General features: G+C 42.0%; 1 protein-coding gene across 2 annotated transcripts in view; it reads left to right on the forward strand.

Annotated features, from left to right (window-relative positions):
- The window catches only part of KCNH8 (potassium voltage-gated channel subfamily H member 8), a 159,538-nt gene extending 147,563 nt beyond the window's left edge, over positions 1 to 11,975 (forward strand). For both annotated transcript variants that reach the window (XM_079947190.1, XM_079947191.1), the window contains 3 exons: positions 1,830 to 1,936; positions 3,537 to 3,613; positions 9,948 to 11,975. In XM_079947190.1, coding sequence (XP_079803316.1) covers positions 1,830 to 1,936; positions 3,537 to 3,613; positions 9,948 to 10,655 — 892 coding nt within the window. In that variant the 3' untranslated portion in view covers positions 10,656 to 11,975. The remainder of the gene's footprint in view (positions 1 to 1,829; positions 1,937 to 3,536; positions 3,614 to 9,947) is intronic.
- The last annotated feature ends 8,603 nt before the right edge of the window (positions 11,976 to 20,578 follow it).

Genomic DNA, 20,578 nt, shown 5'->3' on the forward strand with positions numbered 1-20,578 from the left:
TAAAATGGGTTATAGTTCAATAAATCCATTTTCATTCCTTCATGCTGCATTATCACATCCCTTTCATTACAGTAAATTTACTGATGAGTGTTATACAATTGCTAATCTCGCACAGGCATTTATCAACAGAGGTTGGCTGAACAAATGATATTCCCCCATTTTGTATCTCGGCAGCACTTTTTCTTTATTCGAAATGCAGGGAAGATTAGTGATAAGTTAAAGGAAATGATGGAGTGTACAAACATTCATATGACTTAAGGAAAGTTGCCTTAATTAAACAACACCTTGGTTGGGTAGCCGTCTTCCAAACTCTGCCATGGAGGTAGGGTTGCCATATTTCAAACAGTGAAAATCTGGACAGAAAATATGTTTTGGGGCAAAGTTGTTGGACTTTTTTTTACTTTTGCCCCAAGTTGTTGGGCAAAAACGGCACTGCTGTCACGGGCTGCCATATTTTCCCAGACATCTCGATTTCTGCCCGAACGCTGCTGTCGACTGCAGTATTCTGGATGTATGGCAATCCTTCATGGAGAGGGTGGGGCAAAGGGTTCATCAATTAAAAAGAAAGAAAGAACACAGAAATGGAAAACAAAGTATGGATGAAAAACAGGACAATAGGTACAGAAACACAGTCATATTGCCAAAGAAGAAAGCTTCGTTCAGGCCATCTAATGAGAGTTCAAGTGCCTAGGAGCTTAGTACCAGTCCCTGTTCCTGACCTTTATGCATTTAGTATAAAACTTGTGGAGGCATCCCATTCGTGCAACTGTTAAATGTAGAAGGCTCTCTCTGTGTGATTGAGAGCCCACGCAGAGAGGTTCCACTGCATATATTATTATTGACAGAAGGAGCTATCTGCTGATGTTTAAGTGTGTGGTGCAAAGTGGGGTTGAAGCTGGCTGCTTCAGTGCTCCCTCTCCCCACGCCCAGTTTGAAAGTTTATAAAGGGAGCGGAACTTCACAAGTCAGATTTTTAAAAACATTACATTAATCTCTGCCCCTGCCCGAAAAGAGAGCATGTACGACTCCCAGGGTTTTTACAAAACCTCCAGTACAGCTTGCATTATTTCTTGCTAACACAACACAACACAACACAAAACACAAGTTATGTTTCACCATGCCTTTTGGAGGCGGGCAGGGAATGAGAATGGGCATCTATTCAGCGAGCTGAAATTCTAATTTATGGCCATTGTGTGCAGAGGGTTATTTTTGTTTGCTTGCTTTCTTGTGTTTTTGTTGTTGTTGTTTTGTATACACCACAATATCCTACCTCAATCTTCTGTTCCTATATGAAGCAAACATCACAATCTAGTGTCAGGCTCTGCTTGCAAGGAGCACATCAAATCCAAAATAATATTACAGCGGAGCGATCTTTTCCTCTGAACAACAGATTTAATCACAGAAATTCTGCTGCTTTCCAGGCTAAGGGAAATCTCAGATTTCCTCTAACCTGGGGAAGTGGTTTGGACACTACTTTTATCCCTACTCCTCTTCAAAAGTATGAGTAGTCCATCAGGATGAAATGAGATCTGACAAGACAGACAAAGGTTTGTGGTCCTTTATTAAGGAAAAATGTTGTTTAAGTCAGTAACACCCACTTCAGTGTGTTTTCTTTGCAAAGATAAACATAGAATTTTCTATGCCACGTTATCAGTCGACCAACATAGCAGCTCTTTTCTTTTAAGCAATTTTAGGTTCAAATATTGGTAAAGTTCATCGTATGAACGTTCTGTTTCCCCAAAAATGTGTGTATTGTTAGCCATGCACGAGGACAAAGAAGCTTGATTTCTGTGCAATTATTCCAAGATTGTCTTTCCTTTTCAAAACAGGATCGTTGATGGAATAGAAGATGGTAACAATAATGAAGAAAGCCAGACATTTGACTTTAGCTCTGAACAACTCAGGCAGGATTCCAGAGCATCTCCTACCATCAGGGGTTAGTGCTATATTTAGCCATCTTACAAATGATTCATAATGCACCTTTCAGAGAGGGCTGCCTTTTGTGTACTGCACACTGTGAGAGAAATCCTTAGATGTGACTGGATCATCATGGGCAAGAGTGACAGGGGGGTAAAGCGTAGAGCTATTTCTTTCCAGTTATCTGGGCTTCTTTTCTTGCCATTTATCAGACAAGGTAAAAAGATCATGATGCTTACAGGCATTGCTGCTTCCTAAATCAGGGCCCATCCCTGTGTATAGTTCTGCATGCCCCATTAAAGAAGTCGACCCTAATTGTAATGAAGGTAATATTAAGTAGCAAAGTGTTCATTTAAGGTCCAATAGTCTGCAGTCCCAAAGCCAAAGGTGCAATTCTGGCAGTGGGTGGTAAAAGGTAATTGTTGCCAGAGGAGGAGGAGGAGCAACACCAAGAAAAGCAAAAGCTTGAGGTGAGTAGCCATATTAAGCATAACAATAAAATAATTGTACAATATGCTTATTCCGATCACACTCACACCAAACGTTTGAATCACTCTTTAACAGTAATGGCTCCCCCCCCCCCTCCAGTGAATCCTGGGAACTGTAGTTTGTGAAAGGAGCTGAGAGTTGTTAGGAGAACATTTAATGACCTACAGTTCCCATAATTATTTGGAGAAGAGTGTGTGGAAAAATAGCATTCTCTGTGGCTACAGAACACAGAAAGACTATTTAGCGAGAGGGCACAGAAAAGAAGGGGGAGGGGAGGGAGGGGCTGGAATCCTGAACAGCAACGCTCCACACTGCAACATTTTCTTGCAGGTCCCACTTCCTACAGTTTTAAAATCATTAAATATTTTAATAAAATGAAATAAAGTGCCAACTAATTTTACCTGATGCTAGGGAAGAGGGGTTATTGTACATCACATACGCCCCAAATTAAAACATTATTTTTTTTAAAAAAAGTAATGAAAATGGTTGTTGTTGCTTACTTACATACATAAACACACATGCACAAAGCCCAACGATGAAGCTTTTACTGTGTCCCACCCACCTTCCTAAGGGGTTTTTAAGAACAACAACCCAGTTGCTTTCCCCCTAGACAGCTATATAGCAAGCTCACCAGAGAGAACAAAAGCAATCTAGACCAAGATTTTACGGTCTAATGCAGAATAAATCTCAAAGACTTTCTTTGGTGCAGAAAGATGACAGCCTAAAAGTTGGGGGAGGGGGCTGCTAGAAGGGCTACTTGGCTCATTTCTGAATTGTGACAAGCATCATAGCACAAACCTGTGGAATGCAAGCAATCAAACCTTACCCATCCCTTCCTCTCTTTCTTTAGTTGAGCCATTTCAATTTCAGAGGAACTGTGGTTTATTTTTATTTTTTGTTTTTTGATGTTGTCTTTATCCTGAACTCATTGAAGGAAAGGTAGAACTTTACATATTTGAATTAATTCAGCCTTATCAAGAAAAGGTTCTCGATTTGGAACACTTGTTTTTACATAGGCAAATCGTTCCTTCACAAACTAAAATCTGGAAAGAAACTTAAATGAGCAATCAGGTCACAGATGCGAGATTTCAATGACAATCTACTTACAGTATGTATTGTTATGATTACAGAGAATGAAGTTGGCGCCGCTGTGCTAGTCATCAAAGCGGAAGAAGCAAAGCAACAGATCAACAGGCTTAATAATGAGGTATGGAGAATTTCATGTCATTTCAATTGTTCTACTCTTCCTTGTGGAGAAATGAAACTTGTTAGGATCAGCAACACCCTTGAGGTAAGGCTAATTTTTCATGCCTAGTGATAACTGATAAATCTTTAGTTCCAATAGCCTATAGCACTTTTCAGATGCGCTGCTTATGTATAAATGTTATGTGCATGCAGGGCAAATGGAGACAAGTGCGCTAAGCTCCACCACCTGTATCACGATCTGCATTGCCCTCTAGGACATAGAAGGTGACATCTAAGTGGAGACCCTTCTCTGCTCAAAGATACTCCCTGCACGATTTGGAATCCCAATTTTGAAGGAGAGGGTGCTTTGTCCTTTTTATTTTATGCATTGTGACTTCCTGTTGTTTTTCTCGATCATAGTTCAGTCAGTATTTATTGTGATTGTTAAGAGTGGATTTCTGTTTAATTATCATTTGCTGATGTTTAAAGGTAAAGGTAAAGGGACCCCTGACCATTAGGTCCAGTTGTGGCCGACTCTGGGGTTGCGGCGCTCATCTTGCTTTATTGGCCGAGGGAGCCGGCATACAGCTTCCGGGTCATGTGGCCGGCATGACTAAGCCGCTTCTGGCAAACGAGAGCAGTGCACGGAAACGCCGTTTACCTTCCCGCCAGAGCGGTACCTATTTATCTACTTGCACTTTGACGTGCTTTCGAACTGCTAGGTTGGCAGGAGCAGGGACTGAGCAATGGGAGCTCACCCCATCACGGGGATTCGAACTGCCAACCTTCTGATTGGCAAGTCCTAGGCTCTGTGGTTTAACCCACAGCGCCACCCGTGTCCCATTTGCTGATGTTTGGAGCTGTTTAATTTATATTTTTTATAGCTGTTTAAGTTTATTGTGTACTATTATATTCAACTAGCTTATTGAATATTACTTTATTTGATATAAGTCATTTCATTTTTAAGTTATGCTTTATTATGACTTTCTGTATTGGATCAGATATAATAATAAGGTGTGTGTTCTTTGTTGTATATTTTGTTGCTGTAAGCCACCTTGTGTATGGTAATATAGAAAGGCTATATAAAAATTAGAAGTGGAAAGAAATGAAATGGAACTCATGGAGGGAGACGGAGAGCTTACTATGCTTTTCCCTTGTGTGTACGATTTACACATGAGCAGCACAACCCAGACAAAGCGTACGTCTGTGGCCATGACAACATTTCCTACCAATGCATTGGATTGTAAGAGGAGGAACACAATTCCTAGCTTTTCCAGCACCTTCATCTTATTTCTTAGAATACCCTACTCCAGTTTTTTGTGTATTTTTAAGAAGAAGAAAAAAATGAGAAAGGAGGTCATTGGTAGCCAGGAGCAACACATTTCATTAGCAGTCTTTCCAACCGAGATTAAAAAGCTTTCTAGCAAAAGGGCAAATAACTGCTTTCATACAAGGTAATTGTGTTACAGCACTTTACTAGCAATCAAAAAATTGCTACCTAGCTCTCCTTTTGGAGGGGAACTAGTAATTTGCCACAGAGCAAAAGCTACTTGGAGCAGAATGGACCAAAATCAAGCAAACATACTATGATCCTTAAATTTGTGCAGGGGCATAATACAGAAGTGCATTTCACTTCCATAGGAAATGCTTAGCATTCACAAAATTCTAAAGTCTCTTGTTAGCAAAAATGATAATGTCTATAGAGATGCATTACTTTAAAACGTGTATCAGTAGTCCAAAACCCCCTAGCAAATTTATGCAGCTGAAGGCTACCCATGTTTTATTATAGGGTCAGGAGAGGGGCAAAAATAAGGTTTTGCCAATATGAACGTCAGCTTTCTACAGCTTTTAAAAATAATACCTGCTGAGCTGGCAATTTTGAAATTTGGCATGCGGGATCTACCTGAAGAGTTCTACAAATGGGCCAAACTTCAAACAACTATGATCTATTGATTATTATATTTTCCCCAAGGGGCCTAATGTGGTGAGCATGGTCCTCCCCTCCCCATCTTATCCTCACAGCAGCCCTGTGGAGTAGGTTGAGTTGAGAGGCAATGACTGGCCCAAGGTCACCCAGTGGGCTTCGTGGCAGAGTGGGGATTAGACCCCTGGCCTCCTAGGTCATAGTTCAACACTCTATCCATTACAGCACAGGTACATCAAGTTTGAAAGTGCTGAAAAGGGGGCATTTCAACCTGCTGTTCTGCAGGTTTATAATATATTTCCATTTTTGTAGAAAGTACTGGTACACTTTATTCAGGTTTTATTCAGAGAGCATATACTTTCATTGATTTGGTGAAGTTCTGAAATTCAAAGTTAATTAAGATTTTCCTTGTCCCATTAAAGTCTATGGAAAACATGTACTGCCAGATAGTGCAGGGACGCAGGTCTAAAAGCTGCTCCTGAAAACTGGAGAACCCTCTGAAATGGCATTTGAAAGTGTGTGGTGGGAAGGGCCTCTTGGGCTTGCCGATTGGAAGGTCAGAAGTTTGAATCCCCGCAACGGGCTGAGCTCCCGTTACTCTGTCCCAGCTCCTGCCAAACTAGCAGTTCGAAAGCATGCCAGTGCAAGTAGATAAATAGGTACCGCTGCGGCAGGAAGGTAAACGGCATTTCCATGTGCTCTGGCACTCGTCTGGCACTTCTGCTGCACCAGAAGTGGTTTTGTCATGCTGGCCACATGACCCGGAAAGCTGTCTGTGGACAAACGCCAGCTCCCTTGGCCTGAAAGCGAGATGAGCGCTGCAACCCCATAGTTGCCTTTGACTGGACTTAACCGTCCAGGGGTCCTTTACCTTTTTACCTTTGCAGGGCATAGCAGGAATGAAAATCAAAGGCAAAGGTCCTTCCTAGAGTTTAGTGCTTGCAGAGGGATCCACCTAGTGGTTGCAATGTGCAGTGCCTGTTCACTTAGCTACGGAATATAACTGTGTAGTGCCACAGATAGATGAAGGCTTGGTAACATTGCTGAGCCTGTGGGTACATTTGCAAACATGAGAAACTGTGGTGGGTCACTTTCATGCACCTCCCACTGCAAGACCTCAGCCCACACCGCAGACCTATTAGTCCCCATACGGCATACAAATTGGAGAGCAGTGTGGTGTAGTGGTTAGCATGTGGCCTCCCAGGAACCAGTGGCGTGCTAATTTTCCTCTTCCATTATTTGTTCTCTTGACAACCCTGTGAGGTAGCTCACATGAAGAGACAGATATCCGTGTGAAAGTCAGTCACATTAAGGTTGCACAATTAGAGTTTGTTGGCAGGTCCTGCACAACAAGTCCACTTCCCCCTCCCCAATAAGAGTAGTGACAGAAAAATACATTGGAAAGTGTGGAATAACACTTGGTTTAGCACAGCATTGTCTAGCCTCTCCACATAGCGAATGTTGCCTAATATCCTTGCAAGCAAATCAGGATGAACGTTCAACAGTGAGCAGATCATCTGGAAGTGTCTACCTAGTAAATGTATTTAGGAGTGCAGCTTCAACGAATTTCTGCTTCAACTTTTATATATTTCTTAAAGCAAGTGGTAGTGTAAAAAACAAAATAAATGCTGAAGATACAAAACTAACACTGCACCCCAAAATGTTGAGATTTATTATTATCTCCGCTGAAGGCACCTTAAGATGGATAGTGAACTGCTTACCTGTTTGTAATGTGATTTCAGAAGCACTAAAGATTAATACCACAGTCGTTAGGCTTTCCCCCACTTGTATGAAGCCCAACAAACTGGAAGTAGAAATACATTATGAAATAGTATTTCACACAATGGTATGGGGGGGGGGAACAAACAAACAAAATCGTGGAAACTGAGGGTCAACGTGAAATAAAATTAAGATTTTTGTTTGAGCATGACCCGCACTATCCCTTCCCACCATGCACTGTCAAATGCCATTTGAGAGAGTTCGCCAGTTTTCAGGAGCAGCTTTTCAGTCAGAAAGAGAACCTCTAAATGACCACGTAGGCTCTTAGAATCTTAACCTATAATTTCAGCATATCCAATGTATTTTTATATTGTTAATAATTAGTGAACATAGGAAGTTGCCTTACAGAGGCTGGCAGTGTGCTTTCCAGGTTTTCAGTCAGGGGATCTTCTCAGGCCTGCCTGGAGATGCCAGGAATTGAATCTTGACTGTTAAAGTGGCATAAATATGCTTTAACTCTAAGGTGTCTGGATGTGACTTAAGGCTACTTGATCTGCTTTGACTTAACCATGACAGTGTCAGGTGCTTAATTTATAGTAATGAGCAGGTTAAGTTGTACAAGTCACACACTAATTGGAAACGCTTTTAGTTCAGAAAGACTCAAATGCTTCACAATTATCCTTTCCTCTTTCTGACAGGTACGTTTACCCTTTTGAAAACTAATGTACAGCCTCATCTTGCTTTCTGCAAATTACTTCCTCTTTTCATCCTTTTGATGAACCGCACAAGTTTAATTCTGCGAGCACAGTGGCAGTAATCTCGCCTAAAATACATTGATTATCTGCTATTGGAAGCAACGCAGAGCTAATTTTTAATTTTGTACCTTCATTTGCTTTTTTTCCTGCTAGCTACGTACAGTATAATCAAATGGGAAAAAAGAAGGTTCCCTTCAACTTTAATCCACAATTCACTCAGTTCAGTGTGTGTAAAGTAATTTATTTCAGCCAACAATGCTAGAATAAATGGGTTGTATACTACAGCTGGTTACTTTCATTATATAGAGGTATATTCTCCATCAACGTCCCTATAGCAAATTTTATGTATTCCAGAAAAATATGATTACCCATATAAACTATCATGCTGATAAGCCTTCCCAGATGAGTGCTTCTCAAATTATGAATTTTCATTAAAGAAATGGCCATTCTATTGCACAACGTATAATATTAGATAGGGAACACTGTTAATTCTTAGTAGTCGGGCACTTCGTAAACTTGGAAATATTTCTAGTTACAGGTAGGTAGCCATGTTGGTCTGCTGTAGTCAAAACAAAACAAAACAAAACAAATCCTTCCAGTGGCACCTTAGAGACCAACTAAGTTAGTTATTGGTATGAGCTTTCGTGTGCATGCACACTTCTTCAGATACTCTGAAACAGAAATTTAGGAAATATTTCGACAGCATTTCTGTTACATAGAAAGCTTTCAACAATGACATCTTAGTCCCATTGAAATGGGGAAAATTTAATCATGGCTAGCATAAGTCTCATTGATTCCTATGCTACTAAAGCCTTAATTTCCTCCGATCCAATGTTTCAGTTGAGTTTCAGCTGAGCTTTTGCAAACATTTACGATATTTTGGGGGGCGGGGTGGGGGTAGAGAAGAACTTCTTTTTCTCTTCCTGCCTTAATGGAACAATCCTGTACATATCAATTCAAAAGCGCAGCCTATTGAGTTCAGTGGAGCTTTCTCCAAGGTAAGTGATTATAGGATTCAAGCCAAAAGGTTTATTTTCAAAAACAACCCCCTCTAATAATTGGTTTTTATTTCATCATGTTGGAAGCAGATTATTAAAATAGTTTGAAAATATGATTTGAGGAGGCTCCAGCTTGACTCAGCAAACTGGAATGTAGCACCTAGCAATTGGTCCTGAAGTAATTCAAAACTTAGGCTTGGTTCTTGAATCTTCTGATTTGCTCCCCATGCGAGAACTTTGACCCACATAGTTGGTTTTAATGAAAATTAAAATAGGTTATTTGTTAGCGTTTCTGTGGCACACAATCGTGAACCACAAGTGGCACAAATATCAAACAAAACAAGAATCAATGGATTTACCGTATTTTTCCGTCTATAAGATGCCCCCATGTATAAGACGCCCCCCTATTTTGGGGGACTCCGATTTAAGAAAATGGGGGGAGATGTATCCGTGTATAAGAAGCTCCCAAATTTTTGACATTATTTTTTATGAAAAAAGCCTAGTCTTATACACAGAAAAATACGGTATTTTCCTTAGGAAATAAACTCCTCTCTGTTCTTAAAGAGAATTTTGCAATTGGAACCAGAGAGATGGATTAAGTTGTGAAACTTGCCTTCTATGTATTAGATGGGATGCTGTTGGCACTCTTACATTCATGACAGAGCTTTTGATCCAGCGGACAGCTCCACTAATGGAAGAAGATGGGAGGTGATTCTTGCCCATTCACCCTTTCCCTTCTATCACCCCACGCCACCTTCCACCCTGATTTCCAAGGTCTGCAGAATTGGCAAAAAAATATATCTTCCCTTCCTCTTCCATTAGTGGAGGCATCTGCTGGATCAAAAGCCCTTCTGTGAATGCAAGGGCATGAGTTGGATTCCACCATTTCTTTTTCATTTGAACGATGTTGTGTAAATATTTTTATATGTATATATTTTTAAATATATATATATATTTCAGGTCACTTCTTTGACTCAAGAGGTCTCACAGTTAAGCAAGGACATGAAGAATGTGATGCACCTCTTGGAAAACCTGGTCGTGGCACAGAAGTCCCCGGAGTTTTGCGCCGTGCACGGCGCAGCCGTGAGCCCCAACATGGAAAGCTTACAGACTAGAATGTCTTGGCCTCCACACCAGCCGTGTATGCATATGCAGGTTCCGAATGTCACCTGCACCAAAGCACAGCTCTGCCATTCCAATACGATAGCCGGCATCTGGAACATGGATGCAACCTCCGTAGGTAGCGGCCCGCCAAGAACTGAATCCCACCTTCAAAATTCTACGGGTGGCGAATTCTATTATACGTCGAGCCTTGAACATTCCCCCTCCCACTACCACGTGATCCAGAAAGATCACCTGCAGTTTGTGAGTTGCACCTCTCCGCGTTCGGACACCACGTTGACTCCCCTCCAGTCCATTTCAGCAACTCTTTCCTCCTCCATGAGCTCTTCGTCGGATACGTCCTTGCACCTTGTGTTGCCCAGCAGATCCGAGGAAGGAAGCTTTAGTCAGGGAGCGGTCAGTTCGCTGAGCCTCGAGAACCTGCCAGGCTCTTGGGACCTGGAAGGAAATACGGGGACAGCAGCAGCGCAGACCTCAGAAGACTTTCCTCTGGATGTCATGAAAAGTACAGTGGATATTAAAGATAGCAAAGCCATAAACGTATAATGGAAACGGTGACGTGATAACCCTTCAAGCATGCTCCACAACTGCCAGCTTGTAAACTGCATGACATATTATTATTTTTTTGCCTTTTCCTCAGATGCTCATGGAAATTTGCAAACTCAAAAATTGGCGACCCATGCAAAGGCAAAGGTTTGACCAGCGCATATGCAGAGAGGTGATTTCTAGATTTAAGAAGCACATTGAAAAAGCCTTTTATACACAGATTGTAGCTTAACTGGACTGCTCAACAGACTTTTGTGACACTCTGCAGCTCCTGGGGGACAAAGTAGCTGGACCACGAAGACTGAGGAGCCTTAGCACAGGAGGTCTTTGTTGTGCGAAGCAAAGGGTTTTTCACCCCCTTACTGCCTGATTGTTGTTGCCAGACAATATCAGCTTCAGGTGATCAAGGCTCCTGCTAGTATTTATGCCAGTGCTGCAAAGGCGAAGGGACAATAACCACTGCATGTCACCTCCTTGACAATCAACCAAATAGAGCTGGTAGAGAGTGGTTAATTGTTGCACGCTCTTTGTTATGTAAATCAGACCTCTTTATCAAAAATACTATTTTTCTATACTTGGTAAGAAATATGTATTGAAAATATTTATAAGGAGACTAATCAGGATTTTGTTTTCCCTCTTTTTTTGGTAACAATGCTTGCCGTTTTCAGAATTAATGCACTATCATGTATACATTATTATGTATTAGATCGAAATATTATTAGCTTAAAGCGGACATACAGCCCTTCTCTCTGCATGCAGTTTGCAATGAACTTGTTCATGCCGTTAGAATACAAATCAAGAATAGGGTACTGTTTTATTTACAGGAGAATAAAAGCCAGGTGGCTTATACAATGTTAAATCAGAAAACTGTGTAACAACATGTGAACTGTACTACTTTAATCGTTGATAACCAATGCCCTTATTTATTGCTATTGCACATCATCACTTTTATCCTTTATTTTTTAAAGGTCAGGTAACCATTTCAGAGTAAAACCGAATAATCGGAGGTAACGTCTTCAACTAAAACCATGGCCTGGGAGTTATATCTCAGGCTGTAGAATCACAAGCAAATAATTCTGAAATACCTTTTAAAGCAAATACTTAAGCTTTCCCCCACCATAAAAATGAATAGTCATTAAATCAGTAGGGGATATTTATCAACTGGCTTGCACTTTTGTACATAAATTTAACATTAGAAATAATAAAATGGGCAAGTGGATTACCCAAACAGGCATGTAATTGCAATTTATAATATTATAAAACTGAATAGCTAATTTCTGGGGTATGCAGACCAACTCTTTTCAACAGGGAAGTGCATTTTGAATGAAGCCACTGGTGGGAAAGTATTTATTTTTTACAGCTTATGAGCTCATGTCATTTGAAGGGGGAGGGGAATGTTTTCTATCAATAGCAAGCATTTTATTTTTGCTGACAAAAAGTATATATAAATTGGTTATGTTTCACTTCATTTTAAAGAAAACACAAAATATGTAGAATGAAATGAATGGGATCCTTGCACAGTGATCCACTATTGTACATTTGGATCTAGAATAAAATACTTAATGCAAGAAACTTAATGGAGCAAATAAACCTCAGCTGATTTATCATAAAAGCTCTCCTTGATTTTATGTGTATATTTGTAAGCACAGCCACTAACACTTCATGCTCATTCATCTTGGGTGCAACACCACTGAGTGTGATTTTAGGTGACTCTCCATTCCTGGGGGGGGGGGGGGGGACGGCCAATCAGGTGGGGGAAAACCCATGCAGTTGTTCACCTCTGGTTGAAGTCAGTGCTGGATTTATGTATAAGCTAAACAAGCTATAGCTTAGGGCCCCACTCTCTTGGGGGCCCCAAAAAAAATTGTAGGAAAAAACAACAAATGGATGTACATTTCTAAAATATAAGATAAAAAACAAATAAAACCTACATACAGCAACCGTGTTTTGTGTTGTGTAGGCTCCTATGATATAAGTAATGGGCCCCACCTGCTAGCCCGCTCCCTAAAATATTCAACACAAAAAACAACCACAATTTGTTGTTGACAAAGGACAGCTGGACATATTAAGGACCCCATTACCTTCGGTAGATTAGGGCCTCATCAAACCTAAATCTGGCCCTGGCTGAAGTATTTACCGGTACATACTGCATGGGATAACATCATAGGCAAATGGTACCCGTGAGGTTCAGTGTGTGTGTAAAGAGGGCCTTGGATGGCAGAGATTTTGTGAGAGTATAGTTGCAGAGGAGAGACCGAAAAAGGGAAGGCATCCATGGGGGGAAAGGGACACAAACCTATGGACAGAAATGTATAGTGAAGGGTGTTTCTAGCTAAAAATAAAATCACAGGCCACACTGAATTGAGATTTTGATTGAGGTAAGGGAAAAACCATCACATTCAGCAATGCTTCGTGAAGATGGGATATTGCTTAGCAAAGCGGAATATTTAAAGCATCCAAAACAGCTGATATGAATCTTTTTGTAATGTAGCACCACATCCGGGCAGTCCAGCAACAGTAACTGGAACTGGATAGGTATGTAGACATAATCATTGTAAGATCATTTCATATTGTCTTTCTGATAGTTTTGCAATCCAGCTGCCTTTAGAAGCTTATCTCTACCTATAGCTGCTTTCCTTACAGCCATCCCAGCATGGATAGTTTATTGTTTCATTATTTTGTACTATACATTATAAAACTAAAACAAATTCAATTTTAGTATCCTTCGTTGTTGTTTTTAACTTACTATTTCTGTACTACCTTGATTTCTGTTTTTCAGTGTGCTCCCACCTCCAAGATTTATCTATAGATGCAATCATTAATCTTGCCTTTTGCCCCTTTGTCAGTCAATTCCCCTTTCCTTGGTACTCGCACTAATCCTCACCTGTCACAGGAGTGTGCCAGCCAGTAATCACACAGTTCAAAGTTGGTGTTAACTCTTTATTAGCACAAAACACTTTCTCCACAGATTTGGTTAGAGTGTCAGGCCTGCTGAGCAGAGCAGCTCATTCTCAGTGGTCTTACTCCATGAAAATCAGTTGCTGAGACTAAAAAAATCCCACCTCCCTTCCTCTCCATGGCCTTTTCCAAGCAATCGGAGACTATACCTGTGTGCAGCCAACCTATCCACCCTTTTTATGCCTCTTCTGGTACTGGGAGACAAGTGGGGAAGGAAGCTTGTCATAGCAGGAGGGGGAGACACCCATGACTCTTCACCAGCCTGATTCATCTCTGCCTCTTGGTCCGCCTCATCCCACTCTCTTGCTTCAGCTTCTGCCTCTGATTCTGGACTTCTCTCTGCCACAGATTCACCCCAACTCAGTCAGCCCTGTTACCCCTTCAGCTTCTGATACCTCCATAGCTGTCAACTTACAGATTTGAAAATAAGGGACCAGCAGCCTCAAAAATAAGGGATCAGCAGCCAAAATAAGGGACTTTCCAAGCACAGGTATGTTTGACTTCTGAGCCCCTCCGAGCCAAAGGCAGAAAGCCCAGCCAGCAGCCAAACGAAGCCTCAAGCAGTGTTTCCCACAGCGCAGCACCCCGGCAAAGGGGATGCAGCAAGGAAAACCACCGTCACCTCTCCGCTGGGAAGCGCTGAGCAAAGGCGAGTCCCCAGGCAACGCGGCCGATTTGATCGGCACAAGGCATGCAAGCTCCACCCCCCAGTCGTTCTTAGACTCCTTATTGGGTGAGCAACGCAGCCAAGCAACACTGTTGGAGCCTCCCTCCTCCCTGCCAGCAGGGAGGGAAGGAGAGGAGCTGCTTCCTTTGAAACCCGGGAAATTTAAGGAACATCATCAATAAGGGATAGCAGCGGGACATGGCGCTGGGATAAGGGAGTTTCCCGCCAAATAAGGGACGGTTGACAGCTATGGATACCTCCTCTTCCCCGTCTCCTCCCTGTAGCCACTCAACATTGTCCCTCCACCCCTCCCTGGGCTCTGAGTCTTCTTCCCTTGGGGGTTCCCACCATTCTTTGCATCTAACCAGTCCATGACATCACCCCTTTTGTGTTTGGCCAAAGGATGCCCCCAACAACTGCGGTCAAATTACTCCCTTCCTTTTTGTTTCCAGTTCAGAAGGGGAATACAGAAGCATGTTGGAACTGTAGGTGCTTTTTTTGTTGGGTGTTTGGCAATACCACGTCAGATGGCTCACAGGTCTCAAGCATTCGTTCCCCCTTCTTAGAGGTACACATCTCTTCATTAAGCCCTTTGGCTTTTGTTTTGTTTGGAATAAAGCAAGGTTAGAAATCCAAGATATTTATATATATGATGAGCAGGAGAGAGGCTTGTAGAATTACAAGAAGGAGCACATCAAACAGTAAAATGAGAGCAGAAAAGAGGGAGGAGATTCCTTTTCTCAGCCTGGCCCTTTGATCCACTGTAATTCTCAGTAGATGGAATGTATGGGAGGCAGGAGCTGGACAGAGACAGAGAAACCAAACCAAATAGCACAAGGAGTGAAGAGCAGAGTTCAGTCTATTTAATATACAAAATGTATGGTATATAATCGATGTATTTAAATACTATAGCAGCAAGAAGAAAGTACAAGAGCTGAATGAGATGAGAAGTGGCACAGTAGGAAGGAAGATTGGCACCAACACTGCCCACTTTTAGATGCAAGGCTAAAAAAATTATGCTAAATTTGTGAGTAGTGAGTTAGCGGCAGGGGGATGTTGCTTGTTTAATGCTGATATTTTATTGGGGTGGATATGATTTGGGTTTTTAAAAATATTTTTGTATGCACATGCTTAGATATTGTGTTTTCTTGTTGCTTTGTGTACGGTTTTATTGCCTTTTTCATGGCGAGTCACTTGAGACACCCTTCTCTGTGTGAGAAGTGATATCACCATCATCATCTCTGCTATTTTCCCAATATGAACCTGCTACAGACATTTGTATCTTCCCCTCCCAGTAGGCTGCCCCTAGCTTCTATGGAGATGAGGATATCAAGTGAATAACCCACAATTTCTAGCTGAAATGTCACAGAATATCCGTCAGCAAACATTCAGTATCAGTACTGCTGCATTTGTGGCCTAAGTGAACAAAATAGCTTTTCTAACAGGATAACGTATCCTCATGCATCTTTATGCAAGTTAATACTGAAGATTCATTATGCTTATCTAATGCTTCTGCTGTCAATCATTTAACGAGGGAGCTTGTTCCTTATAGAAGCAGTGGATTTATTCCAGCGGCCCATTATTTTAAACTGGATGCTCCAGAGAATTTGGAATGGACAGATTTCAGGGGTGGGGTGTTAACCCTGAAAATAATTGTAGCTAATGAGTCATAGAAGAGTTTGTCAACATATAAATGAAAGCATGTAATCAGTTGCTATAATTATGGAAACAGGGGTAATCATTAAAACATTGGCTTAGATTTATATCTCATCTTGAAGGCTGTGACAATAGTACAGCCCACTCCACTAATGAATTCTGCTTTCCTTGTTGACCAGGCCCATGTCCAATGTTTGGAGGTGCCCACTAAGATACGTAGGGAAGAACCAGCAACTGGGGTTCAAAAATATACCAGGAATTAATATGCTCCAACCAACAGAACAATGCAAACCTCCCGAAGCAGAATGCAATGCATTGTGATTGTCTTCTTCATAATGAAATAAAGCAGGTTTGGCGAGAGCAAATCCTAGGCTGTCGTCGCTCTCTCAACGGCTTTTCAGCCTGCTATTATCCGGCTGTGTTTATGGAGTAATTAACATAAGTTTAGAATGTCCTCACCTGCTCATATAATCCAGAAGGAGATGTATGATCTCTCACTATCCATTATTCATTGGCATAGCCGGCAGATCTATACAGAGGAGACCGGGGGCGGGGGGGGGGGGAGGATTCACTTTGACAGCTCTGTTGTTCCAGCTGCCGAAACACACCTGCTTGCCTGTTGCAAAACCTGCTTTTGCCAAGCACTAGCATTTACCAAAGCCATAAAGAACTATTACGTCAGTGGCAAGGTAACAAGGATCTTTAAAATCTGGTATTTCAGTTTAGCTGCAAGCAGGGGCAGCAACCCCCCTTCCCTTTTTTTTAAGACCAGCAGTCTCATTTCATAATGTCACAGTTTTTGTCTGTCTAACCGAGCATTGCCTTTCACAGACATGCAGTGGTTTTTCAGGATTTCAGACAGGGAGTCTGCCCCAGCCCTGCCAGGGATTGAACCAATAACCTTTTGCAAGGAGGGCCCGTTCTCTAACACTGAGCTACGGTCCTTTGCTTCTGGGCAACTTTCCAAGATGAGCCCAAAGATAGGGTTGGTCAAGGTGCTGGATAGTTTTACAGTTAAGGGCAAGGACTTTGTGCTGGCTATGGAAGGAGATGGGAAGCCAAGTTTTTCTTCTTTTTTGGAGATCACTCATAGCCAAGTAAGATTGTCTTCCATGAACACGGTCTTAACAGTGTATCCGTAAGTGACTGTGGAGGCCAATTCCGGATCCACACGTCCTTCTGTCGTGTCAGGAGAAGCGACAGCACTAAAAAACAGATTAAATGTGAACACACCCATGCTGTGTGTGGATATGGAGAAAGTAATCGATGGAAAAGTAATTCGGTCTGGGATGCCCTCTGTCAGCCAAAGCATAAGCATTTGGGCAGACTGGGGTGATGTTCTTACACAATTCCTGTTCATTGTGATGGAGGTTTATCCCTTTGAGAATGTGAGGAAGGCTATGAAGCCAATACCCAGAAAAGGCACATTTTGCATACAACTCATTTTATTGCATTGGGAAAGGCATTCTTTCACACCCGGTTCACGGACCCCCTGAAGCCCATTCATGGACCCACCAGGAGTGGGAGAGCAATGGCTGTGGTCAGTGGTGATGTGAATACAGTATACCCTATGTATATTTGCTTCTTGTCCAGCTTCCTATGTGTAAGGTTGCCATATGTCCTCTTTTTTCAGGACACATCCTCTTTTTCAGGTCTGGTTGCCAGGTGTTCTCTTTTTCTCCATACACGTCCTCTTTTTCAGGATAAAAATTTCTACCCGAGTGGATTTTTAAATTTTGGCAAAAATTCTGGAGTTTTTTGTTTGTTTGTTTTTGTTTACATTAACCCAATAAAATGCGCCTAGTGATTTAGACTCAAATCTAAGGCACCTGGCTATGCTGGTCTGCAGCAAAGAAGCACAACAGAGCAACATCTTAAACTAGCTACATACTGTATAAATCGCTTCTCTTGCGGCTGAACTAGATCCTGGCTCAGCTACAAGATCTTGGAGGAGGAGTCTGGGAGAGCGAGAGTTAACTTCCCCTGCCCTTAAGGAGAGTCCAAATGTACATGTTAAACAGTTTAATAAATTGTTCTGTGCACACTTATGTTCACAAAGATGTGAACATATGCCCAAATACCTTCATGTCACAAGTGAGGGAGTAATATGTATTATTATTATTATTATTTTGTTGTTGAAAGTTAAGAAGATTGCTATTCACAATATATTACAGCTTCTATAGCCTACGTATAGTAGGGTATTTAAAATGAGAGTTGCCATAATGATCCATAGTTAAAAGTAGAAGTCAACAAATCTATTCTCTTTTTTGCTGTTCAAAATATGGCAACCCTATACGTGCGCCTGCATCCTGCCCAGGACATTCTTGTGCCCATAATGCATCAAGATAACACATTCATAGGCAACCTGCTAAGCCTATGCTTAACTCTCTCTCTCATTGAAGCCAAAGGCACCTAAAGTATATAACTATGCTATTATTCACATGCTATAGGAAGCCGGCTGTCTGCCATATAATCAGCTGGTATGTATTGGCTTTCTATTATTGGGTTAATCTCACCTGATCCAAAAGGCTCTAGGCAGAGTAAGAAGTTCAGAACATAAAACATATATAAAGCATCCAATTAATCTGCCTGTTCTTCTTTAAAATCTCTATTGCTTACAGCTAATATGTGCTGCAGGTTTTTGGGGTTTGATGCTAATAGTTAAGCAGGTATTGTATTTCTGTCTGTCTTTATCGTAAGCTACCCTCTGCGGCCCTGTTGGAGATGTTTGGCAGGATATATAAAAGCTAAAAACTAAAATCAAAGCTAAATGCTGTTTTGCAGGCAGGCAGGCAAGAGAAGGGGAGGAATCTTGATGCTCCTTTGCTCTGTACATAAGGTCAACACATTGCTAAGGCTATCCCCTTTTCACAGAGTAGTGCCTAGTGGGTTTCTTCTAACACGTTAAGATCCTATTAGCAGCTCCCTGTTATCTGTCTCCAGGCATGAACACTTCTCATTTAATACCTTTTCATATCTGATATCGGAGCTGGGCTGGCCTTGGGATAGGAGCATTCAGATGCAACCTCCATTTCATTTTACTTCTGTTTCTTTATTATTTTCCCATGAATGTATATAGTTCTTGCCTCAGCAGGTGTGATTCCCCAGGAGGCCCGAGCCTTCGCAGCAAAGATGTATTGATCCCACAGACACAAAACTCTTTGCTCCGCACCCCTAGAAAACCACTAAATTGAGATAGTGTAGCTCATCCCCACAGATCCCAAAGCAATTAGCCAGCCACCAAGTACAAAGTCACCTCCACGTTGGGGCTGAAAATAAACATTTGGGATGCTGTACTGCTTAGTTATTCCCACTGGGTGACACCCAGCTAAGTCATACTCAAAGTAGACCTGTTGAAATTGGTGCAGCCCCAAGGGGTGTCAAGAAGACCTCACCTTAAGGGTATGGCAGAAGGAAAGTTTTCAAATTGCAGGCCAACTTTACTCTCTGCAAGGTAGACTCACAGTGCCAGATTTACGTATAAGCTAAACAAGCTATAGCTTAGAGCCCCACACTCTTGGGGGCCCCAAAAAATTTTAAAGGAAAAAAACAACCTGGATGTACATTTCCAAAATATAAGATTAAAAACAAATACAGTGGTACCTCTAGTTACGTACTTAATTCGTTCCAGAGGTCCGTTCTTAACCTGAAACTGTTCTTAACCTGAAGCACCACTTTAGCTAATGGGGACTCCCACTGCTGTTGCGCTGCCGCTGCACAATTTCTGTTCTCATCCTGAAGCAAAGTTCTTAACCTGAGGTACTATTTCTGGGTTAGTGGAGTCTGTAACCTGAATCGTATGTAACCTGAAGCGTATGTAACCCAAGGTACCACTGTAAAATAAAACCTACATACAGCAAAAGGCCCCGCCTGCTAGCCTGCTCCCTCAAATATCACTGGTTTGCTCATTTCTGTAGATAGGGTGCCTACATTCTGCATGTGCAAATGGCTTTAGATACCTATTAGGTCCATAAACTACCATATAGCATATATTCAACACAAAAAAGTGACAATTTGTTGTTGACAAAGGGCAGCAGGACATATAAAGGGCCCCAGTACCTTCAGTAGCTTAGGGCCTCATCAAACCTAAATCCGGCCCTGTAGACTCACCAGTCAACAGGCTTAGGAGCTTGATCGAGTCAGGGGATATTCCACACACATGGTTTCATTTCGCCCCTATGTAGTTGCCTATGTTTATTATGTTCCTATGTCATATAGTGCGGGTGGTGCTGTGGGTAAAACCTCAGCGCCTAGGACTTGCCGATCGCATGGTCGGCAGTTCGAATCCCCGCAGCGGGGTGCGCTCCCATCATTCGGTCCCAGCACCTGCCAACCTAGCAGTTCGAAAGCAGCCCCGGGTGCAAGTAGATAAATAGGGACCGCTTACCAGCGGGAAGGTAAACAGCATTCCGTGTCACGCTGGCCACGTGACCCGGAAGTGTCTGCGGACAGTGCTGGCTCCCGGCCTATAGAGTGAGATGAGCGCACAACCCTAGAGTCTGGCAAGACTGGCCCATACGGGCAGGGGTACCTTTACCTTATGTCATATAAAGCGGCCCTATTTGTGCATCCTACTTTTCTTGCCTGGTTATTTCTGGTTTCCTGATGCCACTTGAACCTATTCAAAAAACTACCAGAGACA

The sequence above is a fragment of the Podarcis cretensis genome (assembly GCF_951804945.1).
Source record: "Podarcis cretensis genome assembly, chromosome: 12".
NCBI lineage: Eukaryota > Metazoa > Chordata > Lepidosauria > Squamata > Lacertidae > Podarcis > Podarcis cretensis.